The sequence below is a fragment of the Phocoena phocoena genome, chromosome 5 (genome assembly GCF_963924675.1).
Source record: "Phocoena phocoena chromosome 5, mPhoPho1.1, whole genome shotgun sequence".
Taxonomy (NCBI): Eukaryota; Metazoa; Chordata; class Mammalia; order Artiodactyla; family Phocoenidae; genus Phocoena; species Phocoena phocoena.
The window spans coordinates 98,547,924-98,572,191 of record NC_089223.1 but is presented as its reverse complement, the minus strand read 5'-3'; the positions used below and the strand labels follow the sequence as shown (position 1 = coordinate 98,572,191).

Genomic DNA, 24,268 nt, shown 5'->3' with positions numbered 1-24,268 from the left:
CATGACATTTTTTCCCCTCAAATCAGGAAGATCTTAAGTTATGAAGATCTTAAGAAGATCAAAATACTTAAGTTATGTGTTTATAACATCGGCAGGGGGACTCTCAACCACTGTGCCACCAGGGAAGCCCCACAATTTTTAAATTTCAAACCACTCTTGAATAAGTGTCACTCTGGCTGAGGGACAGAAGATCTCCTATGGGGTCTACCTCTGTGATTCCATGACCTCTTGCAAGTTCCTTTATTTCTCTCTTTTTTTTTTAAATGATTATACCAGAGCAGCTCACGGCCCTGCCTGCCCCTGCCCAGGTCCTGGGACAGCAGGGAGAACCAGAAGCAGTCCTGCTCACCCAGCACCGGAACCACCAGGGGCTTTCCCACCTCTGGCAAGTTCCTTTTTCCCTCCAGACTTCGGTTTCGTTAGCCACACAAGATGTGAAATAACAAGTTTTCTAAAATCCCTTATGGCTGTAAGATTAAATGTCCAAAATTTCTACACACACCTCTGGCAAGTCTCCTATGAGGAACGCACCCTGATAGGCACTCCTAAAGGACATGAGAAAAAAGAGACCCAGGACTGTCCTTCAATAAGCTCATGGTCTATGAACAATAAAACACAAAGACACAAATAACTGTGATGCAAGGCTGGAAGGTGTAATGGCCATCCAAGAGGTGCTCATGTGGAATTTGCAGTTGTGGAGACAGGAGTGGTTTTGCAGAGGAGAAGCATTCATCCCGTTTCGACGTGGCCAATACAGAGCACCCATATGCCAGCCTGGCACTGTGCCTGCACACAAAAAACGCAACACAACTGTTACCAAGACAGAGAGAGCCCTGCCCTCATGGTGTCTAAAGGCTGACTGAAAGAAGGCAGACATTTAGAGAGGGGGAAGGAATTCCAGGCAGAGGGACCTGTGCAGCAAAGACAGGAAGGCCGAGCATCAGAAAGCATCAGTCACACAGGAGTGAGCCGTGGCTCCACCGGCACAGAGGCAGGCAGTACACAGAAGAGCAGCATGAGAAAAGGTAGGCGGGTAGGATGCAGCTGATATGGAGCTCCTGAAATGCCAGGCTATGGGGTCTGATTTTACCTAGTCCAACAAATGCCCTAACAACTCTAAGGGACTGAATGTTTATTAAACTTCACATGATCAGTGATTTGTATCCAAAAACACTTTGTTTTTCTGTAACTAAAGGGAAGATGGCTGAAAGAAAATTCTCCCCCCAAAGTAATTTAAATAAATTTATTTGCAGGAGAAAAACATCTGAACATCAGGTACAGTCTGATCCACAATGATCCACCAATAGTCATAATTCATTCTGGAAGTACTCTTACACAGTTGGCAGGAGAAAGTCCACATGGAGCATCAGCTGAACGTTTATCAGAATTCACAAAGCCATCTAACCTGAGTATTACACAACACGTAATGATCATGATACAATAATAAAAATACAATATCCAATACTCACTACTTTGTGAGCTACAGCTAAAATATAAAGTATTTAGGCTCTTTTTAAAAAAATGAAAAAAATATTTCTATTATAGCTTTATTTCAAGCATTTTCAGTTCGATACAGCTTTATATATTTTCACTCACAATAGACAGCAAAAGGATGCCTTCTTAAGTATCTGTAGATAAAATATATTACTCGTTTAAATGTACTCTGAAGCATACTTTGCCAGGTATGAGTTCAGATAAGAGTATGAAACGGTGCTGTGGCAAAATCCTGGCTGATGATCAAGACTTAGATAGTTTTCATATTTGTTTAAAACAACTTACATCAGGGAAAAAAGAAGTGAGGACATAAAGAGGACCAACATTATTCTTTTTCAGTGAAGCAGTCTAATTCCAGAGAACGGGCTTTCCATTTTGAATTCAAAGTGTGTGGTCCCAAAGTTGAATTTTTTCCAGTCCAAGGAGCTGCCTGCGGCTGAGGCAACAGGCAGTGATGAAGCGAGTTGAGAGGAAAGCGTTAACTGAACTACAGAGATGGTCACTGATAAAACAAGTTTCTACAGGTCCTCGAGCCCACACAGAGGCGAAGGGGAGCCAGAACCATCAAATACAGAAGAAAAATGTGCTCACTGAACTGCACACACAGAGCTTCTAGGAGGGTTAACGGTTCTTGACATAGGTTCCTGGTTGTAGTTTACAATATCTGCCTTCACCACCCTCTGTCATAAAAGAAAACAAAGTTATTATCAGGACATCAGAACATTTAGAAAGAGCTCCTTAAAGTATATTTTTATTTTCTGAACTTTGGTGAACTCCTGATGATAGACATCATAAATGAAGCAGGAGCTGATATTAAAAGAACCAGCCAGGACCAACTAAGGTCAAGCTGGGATATATTTTGGTGGAGGGTGAGGGAGTAGCAGGGCAGGGGTAATTCTGTTAAGGATGTAATAGCATTTCTTTTACTGAGTCTTCTCTGGTTTTATGACAATAATAACTTGAGGTTACCAAAAATCTAATAAAAAATTGGCAAATCAATATGAAAAATTAAGCCCTGGTTATAATTTAAAGCAAAGGAATTAAAATTAATCATTTATATATCTCAATAGATAAGATCTCACCATTTCAAAGAATATCATTATTTATTAATATTTCCATAAATCATTATATCCAGTCATAACTTTTTAAAGAATGTTTATCAATTTGTGAGTTAGTGAAGAGATAAAATGTCAGAGAAGTTACATGTAAGAAGAAATGTTTTAAGCAACCCAATTTTTAAAACTGTTCTCCCAAATCCCTAACTTACTTCCAAATAGCTCACTATTGGTTATGAATAATGACTCTAACAAAATATAGAATAATGAGAAAGTTAGAAAATTACCTCATATTCATGTTTTTAAAATAATTTAAACCAAAAGACACTTTTAACTCTTCCTTCCTTCCCTCTAACACACACTTCAAGGAATATCTTAAACAATGAATTTAGCAATATGCCCTAACATTCATCTCTAAGTAATTATTTAAAGCAAAACACATCCTTTATTGTTTTCAACTCTTTTACTAACTCTGCACACACAAGCAGACAAAGAAGGGTAACTCAAGGCAAATTTAAAAAATACTCTTTCAATTACCAGGCTATTTCAGGAAAAAATGGTAAGGAATGAATAATGAAATAACTGCCTCAATTCTCCACTTCACTGCACATGTAATAAACACAACCATAAAGACAAATATGTTTGAAAGTAACTGAAATATTATTTTAATTTTTTCCCAATTCCTTGTGTAAGTCATAAGTCTCCCAGCAAAGGATCAATTTTTCAAAGTTCTAAACCAGGACTTATGCAATATTAATTCCCAGTAATGTACAATAATCATTTGAACTTCTCTATTCATAAAGAATAAAGAACAAGACAACATTCACTAGTTCTCCCCACCCTCCTCCCCCAAACTGCAACAGTTTATCAATTAATACCTGCACTACTGTACTGAACAGATTCTACTCTGAGCAGAGTTGGTATGTTGATTATCTTCTTCCGGGTACTTCACTATTTCTGCCCTGACAATATGCTGTCAATTCCATACAACATAAGATGCAGAAGAAAGAGGAAAAAAAGAAAGAAAAATGGAAAGTTTACTCAATGACTGAAAATAGAAGGGAACAAACACCAAAGGAGAAAAAGAAATACACACATAAATTTAAACATGTCACAAAAGAAACAGCAAAATATATGCATATAAAAGTAAAGAAAATGAACAAAGATCCAAGAAACATTGTTCTCTACAATTCTATTTAATTACTGAAATAGACATGTCTACTGAACCTCTCAGAGAAGCTGTGGGTTCTATTTTTGATATCACAATTACACATAATATATATAACGCCCAATATTTCAGAGGGCAGCTAAGAATTTGGGGGCTTTTCTATGCTAAAGTGCAGCCAAGGTACCAATTCAATTTCTTTTTACAAACATTACTGAGGATCTACTATGTGCCAGTTGCTCTACACTAGGAACAAATGATGAATTACACAGCATTTGTTCATAAGTTGCTATGGACCTAATGGGAAGAGAACATGTACACAGCTAGTTGTCATACCAGATAAGTGCTTTACTAGTGGACTTAAAAATATGTTGTGGGAACAAAGAAGGAGTGATTCATTTTCTTTGAAGGTGGGGAGAGGATGCATAAATCAGAGGAAGTTATATGTCATTTACAATTTTTACATTTAATAATATTTATTACTTTTCAAAGACTTTCTTTTGAAGCTCATTCCCCCACCCCTCATATAACCCTAACCTCCATGTTTCCAAATTCCATACAGAAATAAATAAGTTCAAAACACACTTTTCTATCATTTTAAAAAAAAATTCTGACATACAATATTTAAGCACAACAGCTGTTGTTTTCAAATATCTAAGAGTTTCGCTAAATAAAGAATCAAAGCTAGTTAGGTTTTTTGATTGCTATAACCCTTAAGATGAAAAGACCACATATGACAAATACGATAGAGATAACACACGCTCCCCCAATTTTTTGGACTTGAAACTATCCTTGCTTTTAATGAGTTCAAATATTTATTTCAGAAATATCTTCCTTCATAATAGCATCTATTAATTAGCACATACAGAAAAAAACATGTTAATCAGGTTGCTGCTTGTGATAATGTTTATAAAGACAGGATAAACAACTGAGAGTGAATGAACAGGACACTACGGTATATTAGCCTTGGATGGGCTCTGCTTCAGTTCTCTAGCAGGCAGTATTAACTTCTGGATAAGACTCATGATTTACTAGGCACTCAGCCTGATGCTATCAACAGAAGCATTACCAACTGCCACACGACGTATGAGGGGGGGCCCATCAGTGAAACGCTGAACACCAGCATCTGGCCTCCCCAAAACTAATTGTTTCACACCAAACTATGGGTTACAATAAAGAGAAGGGATTTTCATAATCAGTAAGCAACTCATTAATCCTCCAAAATGATGGTTTAAACCCTATCCTATAAACACAACCAGGTTACTGACCTGTGTTCAAGACATTCTGGTCAAAGTTATTGACTAACATAAATGACTTGGATTTTCACCATTAATTCTCATCAAATTAAAGAAGAACTAACAAGGCAACATCTTTCTTGGGGACCTTGGCTGTTTGACATAAAGCTTTGCACAAAGTTCCTGAACTGGAAGCCAGAACCAAAGCTCTGCATATTCAGAGCTTTGCTTTCTATGAGTAAAAAAAGCATAATTTCCATGTCATAAACTTCATGAGAGGCGATTTCACAGTAGTCGGCTTGTTTACAAGTCATTCATTCATTGACATTTTCAGAGAAAATGTTTCCTACAAAACACCCACCTTTATTTTTGGAGCCACAAAGAACACTCAATTACTCTCTGCTATTAGTCAGTTGAGTGAAAATAATGCAGTGGCCCTAAGAGGAAGGGAGCTGTGTGGCTGAACACCAGCTTAACCCTTGTTTTGTCAAAGAGTTGTGAGCAGATACTGGAAATGGTAGCTCTCCATAAGGGTAAGAAAGCAAGCAACCTAGGAGTTGAGGTAAGGTATAAGCAGTAGAGACTGACTCTTCGGAAGACACTAAAGATAAATTTGGTCAATTCTACAACTGTGTTTTAGTCCAGATAGTAGTAACAAATTTACCTTTGCAAAAGTCATAGTTTATCATGCTCAGGATATGGAGTAAACATACTTTGACAGCTGAAACACCTGTCACTATCACTCATTCAAAGCAAACCACTATTCTAGGTATTGGAAATATTCATATAAATAATACATGATCTCTGTTTTTTGAGACGCATAAGAGTCTAGCATGGAAAACAGATGTGTAAACTATTAAAGAATATTAAATAAATTAAAGAATACTATGATTGATACAAATTCGAAGTGCAGAGATTATAGGTTACCATTTAAAAGCATGGATATAACATTTTGAAAAGCATGATACTTTACACACAGTGGGAGCTTTTTTTTCTGTATAATATGCCATTATAGGCTGCCAGTAACATCCACAACTTTGGGCAAGTTACTTCACCTCTTTGGTCTTCACCCTCTCCTAATCTGTAAAATGCAAGGTTTATCTACATGGTTTTATCCCATCTGGTTTTGAAACTATATGAAAAGATAAATTTTAAAAGTGAATAGTGAAAGAAAAAAATGGAATATGATCTATAGGTCTTAGCAATATTTTATTGGAACTGTCTCCTCAGGCAAGGGAAGTAAAAGCAAAATAAATAAATGGAACCTACTCAAACTTAAAAGCTTATGCAGAGAAGCACAGGGAGATCAGCACGGTGCTTTGTGACCACCTAGAGGGGTGGGATAGGGAGGGTGGGAGGGAGATGCAAGAGGGAGGGGATATGCATATATATGTATACGTATAACTGATTCACTTTGTTGTACAGCAGAAACTAACACTACATTGTAAAGCAATTATACTCCAATAAAGATGTTAAAAAAAGAAAGAAAAAAAGCTTATGCAGAGAGAAGGAAAGCATCAACAAAAGGCCACATTAAATAAGCATTAAATAATGAAAAGGCCACCTAATGAATGGGAGAAAATATTTGCAAATGATATATCTGATAAAGAGTTAATATCCAAAATATAGAAAAAGCTCATACAACTCAGTATAAAAAAACAAAAAAACAAAGAAAAAAACAGATTTAAAAATGTTCAGAGGACCTGAATAGACATTTTCCCACACAAAACATACAGATGGCCAAGACACATGAAAATATGCTCAACAATGCTAATCATCAAGAAAATGCAAATCAGAACCTCAATGAGATTATCACCTCACACCTGTCAGAATGACTACCGTCAAAAGGACAAGAAATAACAAGTTGGCAAGAATGTGTAAAAAAGAGAACCCTAGTATACTGTTGGTGGGAATGTAAATTGGTGCAGCCACGATGGAAAACACTATGGAAGTTCCCCAAAAAACTAAAAATAGAAATACCATATGATCCAGTAATTCCATTCTTGGGTATATATCTGTAGAAAATGAAGACATTATTTGAAAAGATATATGCACCCCAATGTTCATAGCAGCATTATTTACAATAACCAAGACATGGAAGTCATGTAAGTGTCCATCAACACATGAATGGATAAAGAAGATGTGCCACACACAAACACACACACATACAGACACACAATGGAATATTACTCAGCCATAAAGAGAATGCAATTTTGCCATCTGCAACATGGATGGAGTTGGAGGCTATTATGTTTGGTGAAATAAGTCAGATAGAGAAAAACAAATATTATGTGCTTTCACTTATTTGTGGAATCTAAAAAATAAAACAAACAAACTAATATAACAAAACGGAAATAGACTCACAGATATGGAGAACAAACTAGTGGTTACCAGTGGGGAGAGAGAAGAGGGAAGGGGCAGGATAGGGGAAGGGGACTAAGAGGTACAAACTCCTAGGTATAAAATAAATAAAATACAAGGATGTAATGTACAGCACAGGAAATACAGCCAATATTTTTAAATAACTTTATATGGAGTGTAATCTGTAAAAATAACAAATCACTATGTTGTACACCTGAAACCAATATAATATTTTAAGTCAACTATAATTCAATAAAAAAGAAAAGAAATTAATGCATACCTAGTTCAAACCAAACAAAGTCATAGTTTATTAACTGGCCAGTGAAAATGCCACTAATTGGGAATTGTAAAAAATGCATCTAGAGCATACTTAACACATTTGTCTGCCTTCATGTATTCTGGGAGTCCTTGAGGACAAGGACTTTAACCTATTCATCTTTGTATTCCAGATTCTAGGGTTCTGGCACAAAGTAGACCCTCAAAAAGTGTTTGCTGTATTAATAAGCTGCATTCCCTTTCTTTTCTCCCTCTTTCCTTCCTTGAAAAGCTTGTAAAGTGTGTTGATAACTCATTTTATATGACTCCCAAACACGAATAATCTAGATTAGAATTAAAATAGCAGAATCTCTTTAATCAGTGAATGGAACTAAGACTAAAACCTTATTATAAATATTTGTCACAAATGAAATTACTATAGTGTCAACTTGTGTGTAACTGGTGAGTCTATAGTCTAGCTCTTTCTGTATAAAATAATACAAAACACTTTATCACTTTGTGACACCGAATTCCCTCAGGAATCTTTCAAATGACATAAAAATTACAGAAAACAGGTGCATAAGCTCTCTCTCTCTCTCCCTCCCTTTCCTCCCTACTCCCCCACTCTCTATAGATATAAAATCTGAACTTCTTTGGTTTTAAATGAACTTTCAGAAGACATCAAATGGCCAACAGGTACATGAAAAGATGCTCAATATCACTAATCATCAAATTAAAACTACAATGAGATAGCACCTCACACCTGTTAGAATGGCTGTCATCAAGAATATAACCCTGGTGGCACAGTGGTTGAGAGTCCGCCTGCCGATGCAGGGGACATGGGTTCGTGTCCCGGTCCGGGAAGATCCCACATGCCACTGAGCGGCTGGGCCCGTGAGCCATGGTCGCTGAGCCTGTGTGTCAGGAGCCTGTGCTCCGCAACGGGAGAGGCCACAACAGTGAGAGGCCTGCATACCGCAAAAAAAAAAAAAAAAAAAAGAATATAAGAGAGAAGTGCTGGTGAGGATGTGGAGAAAAGGAAACCCTTATGCACTATGGGTGGGAATGTAAATTGGTGCAGCTACTGGAAAACAATATGGAGTTTCCTCAAAAAGTTAAGAATAGAACTACCATACCATCCAGCAGTTCCACCTCTGGGTATTTATCCGAAGAAAATGAAACAATAACTCAAAAAGGTATATGCACCCCCCTGTTCATTACAGTGTTATTTATAATAAGTAAAATATGGAAACAACTTAAGTGCCCATTGATAGGTGAATAAAGAAAATGTGGTGTGTGTGTGTATATATATATATATATATATATATACACACACAATGTAATATTATTCAGCCAGGAGAAAGGAGGACTCTCGTTTGTGAAAACATGAAGAGACTTTGAGCATATTGTGCAAAATGAGATAAGTCAGACAGAGAAAGACAAGTACTGTAGGATATTACTCATATGTGGAATTTTAAAAAGCCAAACTTGTAAAAACAAAGAATAAAATGGTGGTTTCCAGGAGATGGGGGGGACAAGAAAGATGTTGTCCTGTCAAATGTTGTGTCAAATACATTTCAATTAAAAAAAAAAACTCTGCTTAACACAGCTTGCAAGTATGTTCTTAGAAACATCTTTTAAAAATAATGAACTTTTAAAAAAAATAAAAAATAAATAAATAAAATTTTTAAAAAATAATGAACTTTCAAAAATGTTTCCACTGTGAAATAAATAATTTAACTGGCAAAAACACCAAATTCATTGATTTCAGGAATGGAGAATGAGGTTTTCCTATACAAAGGATTCTGACAAACACAATAAAGGAGGGCTCTAGCAGCTTGATTTCATCTTCAAATGAATGAATTCAAAGTCAACACCAACAAATTGAAGACAGAATTAAACTTCATAGCATAATAAAGAAGATGGGGTACACTAACAAACAAGGTGGGGTGTATAGGGAGGCTGGGCAACTATGTAGTTAACACATCTGATGCTGCTTTTGTTAAAATATGCCTAGATGTTAAGTCCATCTCTAAAGTCCAAACAGTAACTCTTTGGCTCTTGTGACTAAGAGTGAGCTACAAATATTAATAAAGTTTCCCTAGAACTCTGTCTTTCAAAAGTATCCCAGTTACTCCATCTCTCTGGAGTTGTCACTGAACCTAAGCACTGCTTTGGGGCTCAAGCAATGTATACTCCCTTCTCAGTGAAGCCTCCTGTGCCACACCAGTACACCTTCTCCTCCAGGGGGGCCTCATCACTGGGTCTCCCCTGTTCTCCATTCCTCAGGTGAGAAACCTCAACGTGATCTTGGACTTCTCCCTTTTATTCAGTCATTCCACAAGTCCTATTGATTCTTCTGTGAAATGTCTCTTACATCCATTCTTTACCTTCCACCCCAATTCTGGTCCTTATCACATGAGGACAGTAACCCAGTCTCCTTGCTTTCAATCTCTTTCACATCCATACACACACACACAAATCCCATTAGATTAATCCTATCTAAAAACTGCTTTCATTTATTTCCCTACTTAAAATTATTTTCCACTGTCAATACATGAGATAAAACTTATCAACTTGGCATTCATAAATCTCCATAATCTTTTTCTCAAATTCCCTGCACACTCCAACACAAATGGTCATTTATTTTAACCAAACTACTCTTCTGTTTCCAAAATACAACCTAAGCTTTCAACTTTTTCATGCCAGCTTCTTTTTCAACTCCCTACTACAAACTACGCAGTAAATCTTCCCCTAATATGGCGGAATGGAAACATTAGGGGCACTGCCATCAGACAGGCCTGAGTTCAAACCCTGGCTCCACCACTGCCTAGCTGTAGATTAATAGATCAAGTTACTTAACCTCTCCACAGTCTCAGTTTTCTACCCATAAAATAATGAAGTGCCACCTGCCCCACAGAGTTATTATAAGGGTAAAATGAGATAACACAGTGCCTAGCACATATTAATTTTCTTCACTGAAAGCAGGGACCGCATCTTTTTTTTTTTTTTTTTTTTTTGCGGTACGCGGGCCTCTCACTGTTGTGGCCTCTCCTGTTGTGGAGCACAGGCTCCTGACGCACAGGCTCAGTGGCCATGGCTCACGGGCCCAGCCGTTCCGCGGCATGTGGGATCTTCCCAGACCGGGGCACGAACCCATGTCCCCTGCATCGGCAGGCGGACTCTCAGCCACTGCACCACCAGGGAAGCCCGGGACTGCATCTTAAACTCGTTTAAATCTCCTCTGAATCCACCACTAAACCACACTTATATGACCAATAAATCATTTATGATTGTTTGATAATCATTCATAGACTATCTAACCAGGGAGAAACATCATTTAGGAAGTGAAGCTAAAAAGCAGAGGAATCACTTGACCTCTGGGGTCTGCCAAGGTCAGTACTATCAAGCAAATCATGGTAATTTCTCTTTCTTGTATCCATCCTCCTAGGCCAAAACGAAGTAGCTATTTTTGTGTCTGGGAGCAATTTATATGGCACAAATATCGGAACACTGTGCCTGGCCACAGTAAGTGCTGAAATGTCTTTTGAATAATGAGAAATAAAAGTAGCAGAGTTCCAAATATTTTAATGAAATTCTAGAAACAGCCATATCAGCATAACAATTTTCTTTTTTTTCTTTTCTTTTTATTTTATTTTATTTTTTTACATCTTTATTGGAGTATTATTGCTTTACAATGGTGTGTTAGTTTCTGCTTTATAACAAAGTGAATCAGCTATACATATACATATGTTTCCATATCTCTTCCCTCTTGCGTCTCCCTCCCTCCCACCCTCCCTAAACAATTTTCAATTGATATCTGCTCAAGTTATTTAAACACACACACACATGCACACACAAAGAGTGACCATGACAGACCTAACTCTAAAAGAATTAAAGAAAAATTTAACGATGGGGAAAGATTGTTATACCTTTTTTAGCTTCACAGAGCAGGGAAAGAGTGGAGGGGATTAAGGGAAAGTGTAATTTATATGTTGCTTCTAAGCAAATCACTTCCGAAGCCTGACTTTAAACTACAGACTCTTGCTCTGATTTTTCATTCAATCAAACATGTGAATTGGTATGCTATTGTAGTGGTATTTTTAAATGCTTGATTATTGGTATTCATATTTATTTCTTAGTCTAAGAGAACTGTCTACAAATAGTGAAAGAATTCAGAAATCCTCAATAATTAATACCATTATTAAATTAACAATAAAATAACATGAAGAATTAATATCATTACAAGGCAGGACCTTTTAGAGAAGAACAGAGAGCAAGACTTTAGAAAAATTAATGTTTTACCAAAGCAAACGTGGAAGATGCCAAATGGGGTAAATTCTTACTAGTTAAGACTAACCTTTGATAAATATTATAGTTGGGATTTTGTATAAAATATAAAAAGGATATTGTACAGTAATCATGGAAGAACTTTAATAAAGAAGTACAAAATAATACAGTCAGTTCCTTAACCCATTATTTAACCACTGATGAAATTTTTATTGCATTAATCTCATTTTTCTAACAAAAAGGACAAAATGAGGTTTCAATGAGGTTCCATCATTTGGCAAAAAGTTAACATCCTCCATCTTCTGCAATAAACACTGATTCATACACACAATCTATTTTTAAGGCTTTTAGGGATATGTACATAGGATGCATGAATGTAAAAGGATTCAGGGTGAAAATTAATGTCTTTTAAGAAATAAATTATTTTTTTAAATATACAGTTCAATATAATCACCTGTGACTGTTCTATTTCTGCTTTGTTTAACTTGATTCCAAGGATTTCAGCAGCAACTTTCTGAAAACACAGGAAGACCTACATAACAAAAACAGGTTTAAATGATTTAAAACAGGCATGTTTAAGTTACTTTCAAATAAATTGAACTTTCTAAAAAGTGATAAACAGCAAAAACTGCAAAAAATATGATGTACCAGGTTATTCCAAAAATAGCTTTATTTGTCAAATACAGCAACATTTTAAGTATAATAATTTTTTAAATGATTAAACCATAATTTGAAAAGCCATACACTTCACTGAACTGGTCTAAATATACGTTTATCCCTAAAAACTTATGCTTTTAAAGATTTAACATAAGACAATTAATTACAGCTACCAAATTAAAAAAAAAAATTACTAGCATAATAACAAACTCCTATAAGTCCTGAAGAAAATGAAAATAAATTAGTCTATACTTTACTACCTGGGTAAAGTTTCTCGCTGCCAGTTCTACAATAGTCTTTTGATCTGGCATTAGCCTATCTTCAAAGGTCTTACTTTACAACTCTTTAATAATCTTTGTGGTTCTCATCAATTTTAATAAATTCTCCATATCTCTTGAGCAAAAAACTTATAATCTTTACTGTATTTTATCAAACAGAAAATGAGCAGTATACTCCATTATCATTAAACAAAAATCTATAGACACGAATCAGTCACCGACTCTAATGCATAACTTGTCTTTGTTCTGTAAGTGCTCTACCATATTCTTATCCCTACTTATCTCATGATTACTTACTGAATATTTATCACAACTTTACTAATTTAACTTCGATCCCTAATCAAAAAGAGATACATATCCCCAAAAGGTTTATGTCATTTGTACCCCAAGGAGCATTATATATTATAGTTCACTGATGGTCAATGTTCAAGGAGAAATAAGAAAGCTAGTGCGGTGGAATGGAGAGAAAAAGGGGATTGTAAGAAGAAAACTAGTAGAGAGATTAAGAGTGTACAAATCATGTAAGATCTGGTAAACTATGTGAAGAACTTTGGCTTTCACTCTGAGTGAAATGGAGGGTGGATTGATATGACTTCTATTTAACATGGTCAACCTGGTTGTTGTATTGAGTATTCACTATAGAAGATCAAGGGTAAAAAAGAGAAATCATCAAGGACACTAATGTAAGAGATGATGGAGGCTTGAAACTAAGTGGTAGCAGTGGAGATGGTAAGAAACAGTCACCAGATTATGGATATATTTTGAAAGTAGAACCAACAGGACTTGGTGATAGATGTGGTATGTCAAAGAAAGACAGGAGTCAAAGATGACTCCAAAATTTTCTTGGTCTTAGCAACTGGTAGAAGATCTGCCATTTATTTAAGTGGGGAAGACTGTGAGAGATCTGAAGAGGGAATACCAAGAGCTCAGTTCTGGACCTGAATTAAACTGGGACTGGCTGTTACACACCTAAGCAGGAGTGCTGGGGTATATGAGTCTGGAGTTCAGGGAAGAGGTCTGGCCAAAGCCATGAGACTAGATGAGGTCACTAAGAGACTAAGTTTAAAAAAGAGAGATATCCAAGGATTGAGCCTAGGGCACTTCAATATTTAGAAGTTGGAGAGAGAAGAAATTAGCAAAGGCGACTAAGAGAGTAGTTAGCAAGGTAGGAGGGAAACCAGGAGGTGTAGTACTCTAGAATCTAAGTGAAGAAGGTATTTCAAAGAGCAGAGAGTGATCAACTATTTTATATGCTGCAACTAAATCAAGTAAGATAAGGACTAAGAACTGACCACTGAATTTAGCAAAAAGGAGGTCACTGGTAGACCTTAATAAGAGGATTTTGGGGTGAAATATTGGGGGCAAAAGTCTGACTAGAACTGCTCAAGACAAATTGGGAGGAGAGAACTAGAGACAACTCTTTCAAAACATTCCACTGGTAACTGGGGGGAAGTAAGCAATAGCTAAAGATGTGGGATCAAGAGTTTTCTTGTGGGCTTCCCTGGTGGCGCAGTGGTTGAGAGTCCGCCTGCCGATGCAGGGGACAAGGGTTCGCGCCCCGGTTCGGGAAGATCCCATATGCCGCGGAGCGGCTGCGCCCGTGAGCCATGGCCGCTGAGCCTGCGCGTCCGGAGCCTGTTGCTCCGCAACGGGAGAGGCCACAACAGCGGGAGGCAAGACATGGTTTATAAGAAGAGTTTTCTTGTATTTAAGATAAGTCATAATATTTTGTATGCTGATAGAATAATCCAGTAGATAGAAAAAAATGATGCAGGAGTGAGAATTGCTAAGCAATGTTTGTTACTAGGCAAAGAGAAATGGGACTAATGCACAGTGGAGGAGTTGACCCTAGCTAGGAGTATAGATCCATAGTAACCTTGGAGGAGACAGAAGATACAGGAAGGGATATGGGGTGGGAAGGAGAGTTGGGGTAGATGTGGTGGCAGGAGTTATGTGAAAGTTGTCTTCTGTTTGTTGCAAATATTTTATAAAATAAGAAACAAGGGCATCAGCTGAGAGAATGGACAAGGAAGTTTTGAAGATCTGAGGAGAGAAGAGAAGCTAGGAAACAGTGGTATAGGTGAGAGGGAGAGATAATGGCTTAAGGACATGCATAATTACTGAGCAGCATTAAGGGCCCACTTGAGGTTAGCTACTGTGAAATATAAGTGAAACCTCCAGCATGCCTCTGGGTTTTTTTCTCTGACCACGTTCAAATACAAGAGTGTAACCATATAAAGGCAGGGGCTTGGTTAAGGTTTATCCAAATGAGTCAGATAAAGTGAATGAGCAGAAAGGGACTTGACAGTATATGCACGGTAGTGACTTGATTGGCCATGAGATTAAGTTACAAAGAAAGGAAAATGAGGACATGAAAGGAGGACATTGAAAAACTGTTAGGATCAATGTCTTGTAGGTCCTGCTGGGGTTGCAGACTGATTGGGTTAGGGCATTCAAGGGTGTGAGCCAGAAAGACAAGATGGTCAGTGATTACAATATCAGTGATGCCTGATATTGTAATATGAGATAACAGAAGGGCTGCAGTAATTTGTAATGACAATGCATGGGAGTTTGTGGCTGAGGTGGGGTGGAAAACAAAGATACTGAAATCACTAAGAATTATGACAAAGGTAGTATTAGAGAAAGTACAGTAAGCCAGAAGCTCAACTCCCTAAGCAATGAAGCAAAGTAAACTGGGATTGGAGATGACTGCAAGTCTTAAAGTGACTTCACAAGAACAAACCATTTCAAAGTTGAATTTAAAAAGAAAACAATGGGGATTTTTACAGGTGGTTCAACATAAGTGCACAAAAGATACTAAGTGGTTTAAACACAAGCTAAAATACTGGAAGTTAAAATAATTCTAAAATGACAAAAGACCCCCAGGAAGATACATGAGGGTGAAAGCCTAATCCATGGATGGATTTATCAAGGAATATTGATATTATATATTTTTTAAATGACACATGTAGGTATGTGCCCGTGTTTGCATTATCCTGGGGAAAGGGTTCCAAAATGTCACATTTTTAGATGAGTCTGACCCCCCAAAAGATTAAACACCCTTTAAAAGATTTAATATTTACCCTAAGCATAAAAACCATCGGTGAAATCATACAGGAAGAACATCAAAAAGATTAAGCCACAGAAAAAAATTCAAACTTCCTTTGGTTGAAAATGTCAAGAAAATTAACGGTCAAACAAACACCTGGGCAGTGGAAAATATTTGCAAAAATTATGACAAATGGCTGTTATCCCTAACATAAAAATGGTCACAGGAAATTTTTAAAAGCAATAGAAAATTATAAACAGATAATAAGCAGAAAATTAATAGGTAATGAAATTTTTAAAATTTCAACCTCAACAGCAAAGAAATTCAAATTTAAATAGCAAAATACCTTTTTTTCCTTGTCTACCAAATTGACAAAGAGTTAAAAATAAATAAATAAATTCTGAATGTTAAAAAGAGTACAGTGATATGGCACTCATACAGTGCTGGTGGTAGTATAAATTAACGTAGGCTTCCTGGTGGTAATTCAGCAATAGGTCTCAATTCCCTTTCAAGGAAATAATCAGAACATCACAGCTTATGGACAAAATTGTACATTAGAAATTTTGCAAAATTTTACAATGTACTGAACTTAGAAATAATCTATATACCCAACGATAGGGACGTGGTTGGATAAATTTTTGAACATTTATTTAACGGATTATTAACTCTAATGGATTATTAAATCTATTTAGTAATATTAAGTGACATAAAATTTTCTACAGATTAATATATTAAATTAAAAAAACAAAATTATTTCTATATTATGATCTCAATTTTCTTTTTAATAAACATTTAGCATGATTAATATGGTGAACCCTGGAATGTCAATCCTTAGGTTCACAAATCCTATCTCCACCACTTATTCTGTGTACCCTGGACCCCCACTACATAACCTCTCTAAGACTATTCTGTAAAATAGAGATAATCAGGATTGCTGGAAAATAAATCTAAATTATATGTGAAGATATTTTGGACTATTTCAAAAATATTTTAACATCATTCAAAGTTTCTTGTTTAAATGGTTATGGTGATTTACACAATAAACATCCAGTCAAATATGAAAAAATAAATTAATTAAATAGAGATAATCAGAGTAGTACAGTGCCCATCACAAAGTAGGCACTCAGTAAATGCAATTCACTAGCACTAGTGGCAGAAGCACTAATATTTGTGAGCATCAGAAAAATAAGACTAGAAGGAATCATATGAGGTTATGAATGGTCATCTCTGGATGCTGAGATTATGAGTGATTTATATTATTTTTAACTTTTGTATTTTTTAATTCCCTGAAATAACCATGAAATTATGTTATATGAATTATAAGAGGAACATAAATAGAATAAACATGTTATATCTAACCTGATATTTTATGTCTTTAACAGGAATTAATTTGTTCCAAAAGTTAAGTAATAGAAGTATACTTCCTATGAAAATAAAAGTAAAACATCACTTGTAATATTCAGTATTCATTATTTTACTTACAGAGTCTCCTGTCTTTGCTGAGACAAAGTGGCTACTAAAACCATTTTCCTGGCAAAACCTTAAGTGTTTTTCAGGTTTTACTGTTCGCATATGCTCCAAATCAACTAGAAAAGTGAACAAAAAAACAGAGAACAAAATTCAATATTAGTTAATCAATACATTTTTAACATGTTTAAATTTGACTTATTTTCTAGTACTGTACCCCAGCTTAGATATGAGCTGTGTAATTCTGGGCAATTTCTTCAACCTCTTTATGCCTCACTCCCTAAATCTAAAAGCTGGGAATAACAAATGTATCTATCATACATAGAGTTCTTTGAGAATTAATCCATGTTTACTGCATAAGGACCAGCACATGATAAGTACTCAAAAAACTGAAGGCTATCATTCCTATTATCTATATAGCTTCAGGCACATGGATGATACTCAAAAAAGATCTACTTAATATAATGTGTTTAAACATAGTGATTAATTGCAACATGCACTTACTCAAGCATATCTGGTTTGATAGTTTAATTACTTTAATAATTACAATAGTTCTGTAATCTCTGTAAACGTTAATGTTAACACAAATGCATGACTAATTTTCTGCTAAAAGATACCTATATTTCATTGTATATTTACTTTATTTACAGCCATGGTTTAATTTCACAAAGATACAGCTCATTTGCTTTCCAAAACTAAAAGTATCCACTTTGAAAGTAGTAATGGGCCAGGATATATTTTCTTGAATAGTTGTAGGTGCTTTAAAGCAAAGCACAGTACTCATATCCAATACTGGTTTTATCCAGCACAGTCTAATTTTTTCAAATGTGATCTTTTATTGAACAGTTTCTCTTTTTACAACACTACAGACCCTATAAGGGTGTTCACTCAATGCTGTCAAATTATAAGGCAAATATATTCACAGGATTTAAGGACAACTAGGCTCTTTGAGTCAATATAGGAAAAAAAAACTTAAACTGATTTCCTGAGGAAGGGACCCAACCAACTTGTAAAAACTTGTAAATTTGCAAATCTAGTAAGCCTACATAATAGTGGCAATTGATTATCAACTAAAAAATGCTCTCATACTACATAAAAGGCTTTATTTAAAATTATATTGAAGGTCTTTAGTTTGTAAGCTCAAGAGATCTTTCTCTAGGAAATTTTTGATCTAGTGGGGGATTCCTTAGCCCCATTTATATTGCTTAGCTTGGATAATATGCAGCTTTTTTTCTTTTCTGGCCACAAGTTGCTATTCCTTAAACATCACTGAGACTTTATTTACAAGAAGAGGCCAAAAAATGTCCAGATACCACAGGCATCAATTTGTAGAAGACTAAAATACTAAGCTATTAGCTCTGACATTTATACATCTAGTTTATCATAATATTGAAGTTAAAATACTTTCCTAATTCAACAAGAGTAAGAACAAATCATGTCACTAGGAAAATTCCCCAATGAAATTACTGTCCAGTTAAAAAAAATAAAGTCTGTCATTCAACATGTATGTGTATTTGTCTTTTCTAATGGAAGAGTCTATCATTGTGTCTTTTCTTCCTTTTTTCTTCTCTCCCTCCCCCTCAGCCCCACCCCACAACTCCTCAACTACTTATATAGATAAACTACTATAAGCATTGGGGGATTTACTAGCCAAGCACAAGTTTTTCTCCTAACAAAGATAACCATGAGAGACTAATAGGAACACTGATCAACTGATAAAAAATTATTCAATAAACATTTATTGAGTACCTATTATATACCAAGCACTGTGGTAGGCAGTGAGAACCCAAAGATGAAAAAGATACAATCCAGGTCCTAAAAAAATCATCACCAGTATTATGAACATAAAAGACCATTAAGGATCATAAAAGTTATTTTAAATAACCAAGACTCTGAGAATTAGCAGATATAGGAAAAGCCCTCACAGAGCTTGAGTATAAAGTTTTCCTCTATTGTGTTAGAATTTAGTGAGCAACATTTAAGAGGACTTAGTTACTAGAGTACTTCACTCTAAATAATGCAGAAACGTAAATTCTGAAGATGAAATTACAGTGAGATACTGGTAAATCTTTCATTTCTTCTATTTTTAAAAGCATCCTTAAAATTATTATACAGTATTCATCTAACATACATGTGAGAACAATCTTACTGCTATGATTTAATTTCCCTTATGTCCTTCAGTGAACAACATCATTTTGCTAGTTCTTGTATTTTATTTTTGAAAATGGAATTAAAATCTGAAAGACAATTATGAAAACGATATTAAAAATGCCACTAACTAGAGACAACTACTGTTAACATTTTGGTGTATATACTTCCAATATCTAAGCAACTGAAGGACAAAGGCATTAACATTGTAACATGCAACTTCTTTTAGCGCAACCATACTACACCCTGCTTAAAGTATGCTTAACAATTTCAATGGATAACCACTTTATTGATCATTCATTCATTCATTCAACAAATATTTGAGTGCCTACTATGGCCAGGCACTGTCCTAGGGGCTGCAGATACAATGAACTGACATTTTAATGAAAAGAGAAGAACAAGTAAACTACAGTGTATGGCAAATGCCGATATATCTTATGAAAAAAATAAATAAAGGGTACATGAGAGGAATTACTATTTCAAACAGGTAGGTCAAAGACCTTAAGAAAGCTAAGAACAAGGAAATCCGGGGAAAAGCCTTCCAAGCAGAGGGAACTGCAGTGAAAAAGGCCCTAAAGGAAGATTACACTTAGGAGATTCAAAGAAAAGCCAGGAGGCCAGAGTGGCTGAAAAGAGTTAGCAAGAGAGGGAAACAGCAGGAAATGAAGTTTTAAAAGCCAGGAATCATACAGGTCACTGTAAGAGAGATGGAAAGCTATTGGGGGGTTGTAAGGAAAAAGAAAAAAAAGACGTAATCTGACTTACATTTTAAAAGGTTTGGGTTGCTGTGATGAGAATAAACTGTAGTCAAATGTAAAGCACAGAAGCCATCGAGGGGGCTATAATAAAAATCTAGGAAAGAGAAGATGGTAGTTTGGACAAGAGTAGGAGCAAGAGAGATGGTAAAAAGTGGGGCAAATTCTCAATATATTTTTGGAATAAAAAGCGAATAAGAAATGCTAATGGATTTGACATGGGATGAACAAGATAAAGAGAAATCACTTGAAGATAGTTAACTCGAATTTTAAATGAGACAGTATATTGTAGGTTTTGTTCCAGGTACACTCGGCTGCAATGGATGGAGGTATTGAGCAGATGAGGATTTGCATTTAAGTAGAGCTGGGGTTTTCTCAATCATGTACAATTACTGAAAAGAAGGGCAAGTAATTGAAGATAATAAATGTAAGGGAGTGATTATATTGATAGACCATGGAATTTAAGTTGGTAGAAGGGGGGTTCAGGAAAACGAAAAATTGGTAAGATCAACTGATGTTAAGGTCTTATGTGGGTTTAAAAATTACTGGAATCGGGTTACCAAAGGATGTGAGGTGGAAAGACAGGAAATAATAGACTGGGATACATGAAACTGATAACTGATATTATGAAGAGAGTATGGAAACTAATATTGACTAGGTCTCCAGAACAAATATGTTAGTGTAGGTGGGTGGCAAGATTATGGCAGATGAAGAATTCAAGGAACTGAAACACAAAAGTATTAGAAGGATAATCTGTATGTGTACTAAAATTACCAAGAATCATGATAGCAATATAGTGGAGTGACTGTGACCCAAAGCCAAAATCTTCAAGAAATTCAAGGCAGTGATTCAGGGATTGGCTGATAACTCCAAGAAATATAAGTAGCAGGAGGTATAATCATATGGCTTGATATTCAAATCTAAGGGTTTTTAGGGAAGATGAAGGAGAATGTTCTGGAAAGAGCAACATGTAACAAGAAGGTAACTAGCAGTTACCACTACTCCAGTACTAGTGATAAAGTAGATATAGAAGGGGACGACAACATTTGAAAGAGCTTCAGGGGACAGCAGCACTGTCATTATGGGAGAGCTAAGTGACAGAAGTAGTTTTAAAACTTTTGTCAAGAAAGATGTTGAGGGCTTCCCTGGTGGTGCAGTGGTTGAGAGTCCGCCTGCCGATGCAGGGGATGTGGGTTCGTGCCCCGGTCCGGGAAGACCCTATGTGCCGCGTAATGGCTGGGCCCGTGAGCCTTGGCCACTGAGCCTGCGCTCCGCAACAGGAGAGGCCACAGCAGTGAGAGGTGAGAGGCCTGCGTACCGAAAAAAAAAAAAAAAAAAAAAAAGAAAGATGTTGAGAATATGTACAAGAATTTTATCGATACTTTATTTGTAAGTTCCTAAAGGCCCAATGGAACGATCTCAGAAGTTAAGAAAGAACAGAAACTGGGGTCTGAAAAGTGAAGGACAGAACTGTATAGGATAAGAATGCAGGAGGTAAATCAACTAATTCTAAGACTGTGTTAGACAGACAAGAAAATCCAAATATTTCACTGTCAAAACCAACTGTGCAAAAAAAAAAAAAAAAAAAATCACTTAGCTCACTTACCCTGACCTGGAAATTAAAATGGAAAGAAAGAAAATAAGTTATCAAGATACTAAGTCTATCTGCCATGTTCTTAAAATCACATGGTACGTGAAATAGAAGTCTTAAGAGAAGCCAATTAACTTTGGCTAACAAGAATAATTTTGATAACAACTTGGAAAGCTGTTTGAAAGAGTAATATGTACAATTTTTAGTTTAATAAATTTAAAAAATACAAATTACAGTATTTCATATTTTATAATTTAGGTTTACAGCAAGAAAGAGATACTAACAAAAGCGCATTTCAGGGAGTCATGGAATATTAACAATCCACTAAGAAGTAACATTTTCTCAGAAATGTAACTAATAATGATATTTTACAGAATGTTAGACCACCTTAAATGGCCTTTTAAAATGTTTCACATAAACCTGTGAAAACATTATTCAATCTCAGTATGTAAAGAAATGCAAGTGAGAAAAATGAAGTACTGAGTTCACCTTTCAAAATGAAAAAAGAGAGAGAGAGAAAGAGAAAGAGAGAGAAAGAGAAGAAACCCGGTGCTGCTGAGAGCTTGTACTACGGGCTTTCTGAAAAGCGACTCAAAAATGTGTGTTGAGCCTTACAAACATTTCTACTCTATGACCAAGTAAGACAATTTGGAAGAGTTTATCTTGAGGAACACATTAGGGATGTATAATAAGAATTATAAATTAAGAACTTCACCACAGTCATTTGTAATATAAAAAAAAATACTGAAAAAAAAAAAAAATACTGGAAGCAATGTAAATGTCCCAGAATAGAAATACAATTAAATTATGATACAACCCCACAATACAATACTCTTTGGCCACTAAAAATTATGAACTTAAAGGGAATTCCCTGGCGGTCCAGTGATTAGGACTCAGCACTTTCACTGCCATGGCCCGGATTCAATCCCTGGTTGGAGAACTAAGATCCTGCAAGCTGCGCGGTCTGGCCAAAAAACAAACAAATCATGACTAGTAAGTGAGGTCTTGGGGATGATTTTTTTGTATTTGATACCAAAGACAAAGGCAAATAATCAAAAATAAACAGTGGGACCACAGCAAATTAAAAAGCTTTCAACAAAGAAAACCATCAACAAAATGAAAAGGCAACCTATGGAATGGAAGAAAATATTTGCAAATCATATACCTGATAAGAGATTAATATCCAAAATATATAAAGAATTCACACAACTCAATAGTTGTATGAAACAAGCAACCCGATTAAAAATGGGCAGAGGAACTGAATAGATATTTTTCAAAAGAAGACATACAAATGGCCTACAAGTACATGAAGAGATGCTCAACGTCACTAATCATCAGGGAAACGCAAATCAAAACCACAATGAACTACCACCTCATACCTGTTAGATTTACTATCATGAAAAATACAAGAGATACCAAATGTTGGTAAGGATGTGGAGAAAAGGGAACTATTTTGCACTGTGGGTGGGAATGTAAATTGGTACAGCCACTACGGAAATCAGTATGAAGGTTCCTCAAAAAATTAAAAACAGAACTACCATATGATCTAGCACTCTTACTTCTAGGTATATAACTAAAGGAAGTAAAAACAGAATCTCAATGAGATATCTGCACTCCCACGTTTATTGCATCATTATTCACAATAGCCAAGACATGGAAGCAACCTAAGTGTCTGTCAACAGATGAACGAATAAAGATGTGATACATACACATATATAACAATGGAATATTATTCAGCCATGAGAAAGAAGGAAATTCTTCCATTTGTGACAACATGCATGCAACCTAAGGGCACTATGATAAGTCAGATAGAGAAAGACAAGTACTGTATGATATCACTTACATGTGGAATCTAAAAAAGCCAAACTCACAGAAACAGAGAGTAGAAACGGTGGTTATCAGGGGCTGAGGGCTAGGGGAAATGAGATGTGAGTCAAAGGGTACAAACTTCCAATTATAGGATGAATAAGTTCTACGATCCTAATGTACACATAGTGATTATAGTTAACAATACTGTATTATATACTTGAAAGTTGCTAAGAGAGTAAATCTTAAATGTTCTCACCACAAAAATGTTAATTATATGAGGTGATGATGGTAGTAATCATTATGAAATATATGTGTATCAAATCAATGTACTGTATACCTTAAACTTACATCATGTTATATGCCAGTTATATCTCAATAAAGCTTGGAGAAAGGCTATCAAGTGAAATACACAATAGTACAGGATGTTAAAGAGTATAAAATTGCATATAATAAAACTCCTACTCTGTAAACATACTATATATGTATATATGTGCATTAATAGATGGCAAGGAAAATACTCAAATTTTTAATAAATTTTTAAAAATTAAAGTTGAGAAAAATAAAATTTTTGAATGACAGCTTTTTTTTCAGACTATTCTTTCAAGGATGTTTGTATGGCAACTTACAAAGAGAAAGTGTCTCCCTCAGGAATAAAGTGT

General features: G+C 35.7%; 1 protein-coding gene across 2 annotated transcripts in view; it reads right to left on the bottom strand.

Moving 5' to 3' along the window:
* Positions 1–1,228: 1,228 nt before the first annotated feature.
* Positions 1,229–24,268, bottom strand: part of RAB28 (RAB28, member RAS oncogene family) — a 94,661-nt gene continuing 71,621 nt past the window's right edge. The window contains exons 5-7 of one of the 2 annotated variants that reach the window (XM_065877576.1): positions 17,322–17,425; positions 12,310–12,387; positions 1,229–2,174 (exon numbers count right to left, since the gene is read on the bottom strand). In XM_065877576.1, coding sequence (XP_065733648.1) covers positions 2,082–2,174; positions 12,310–12,387; positions 17,322–17,425 — 275 coding nt within the window. In that variant the 3' untranslated portion in view covers positions 1,229–2,081. Of the gene's footprint in view, positions 2,175–3,432; positions 3,523–12,309; positions 12,388–17,321; positions 17,426–24,268 lie in introns of those variants that run through there. The other variant, XM_065877577.1, reaches the window with a different exon arrangement.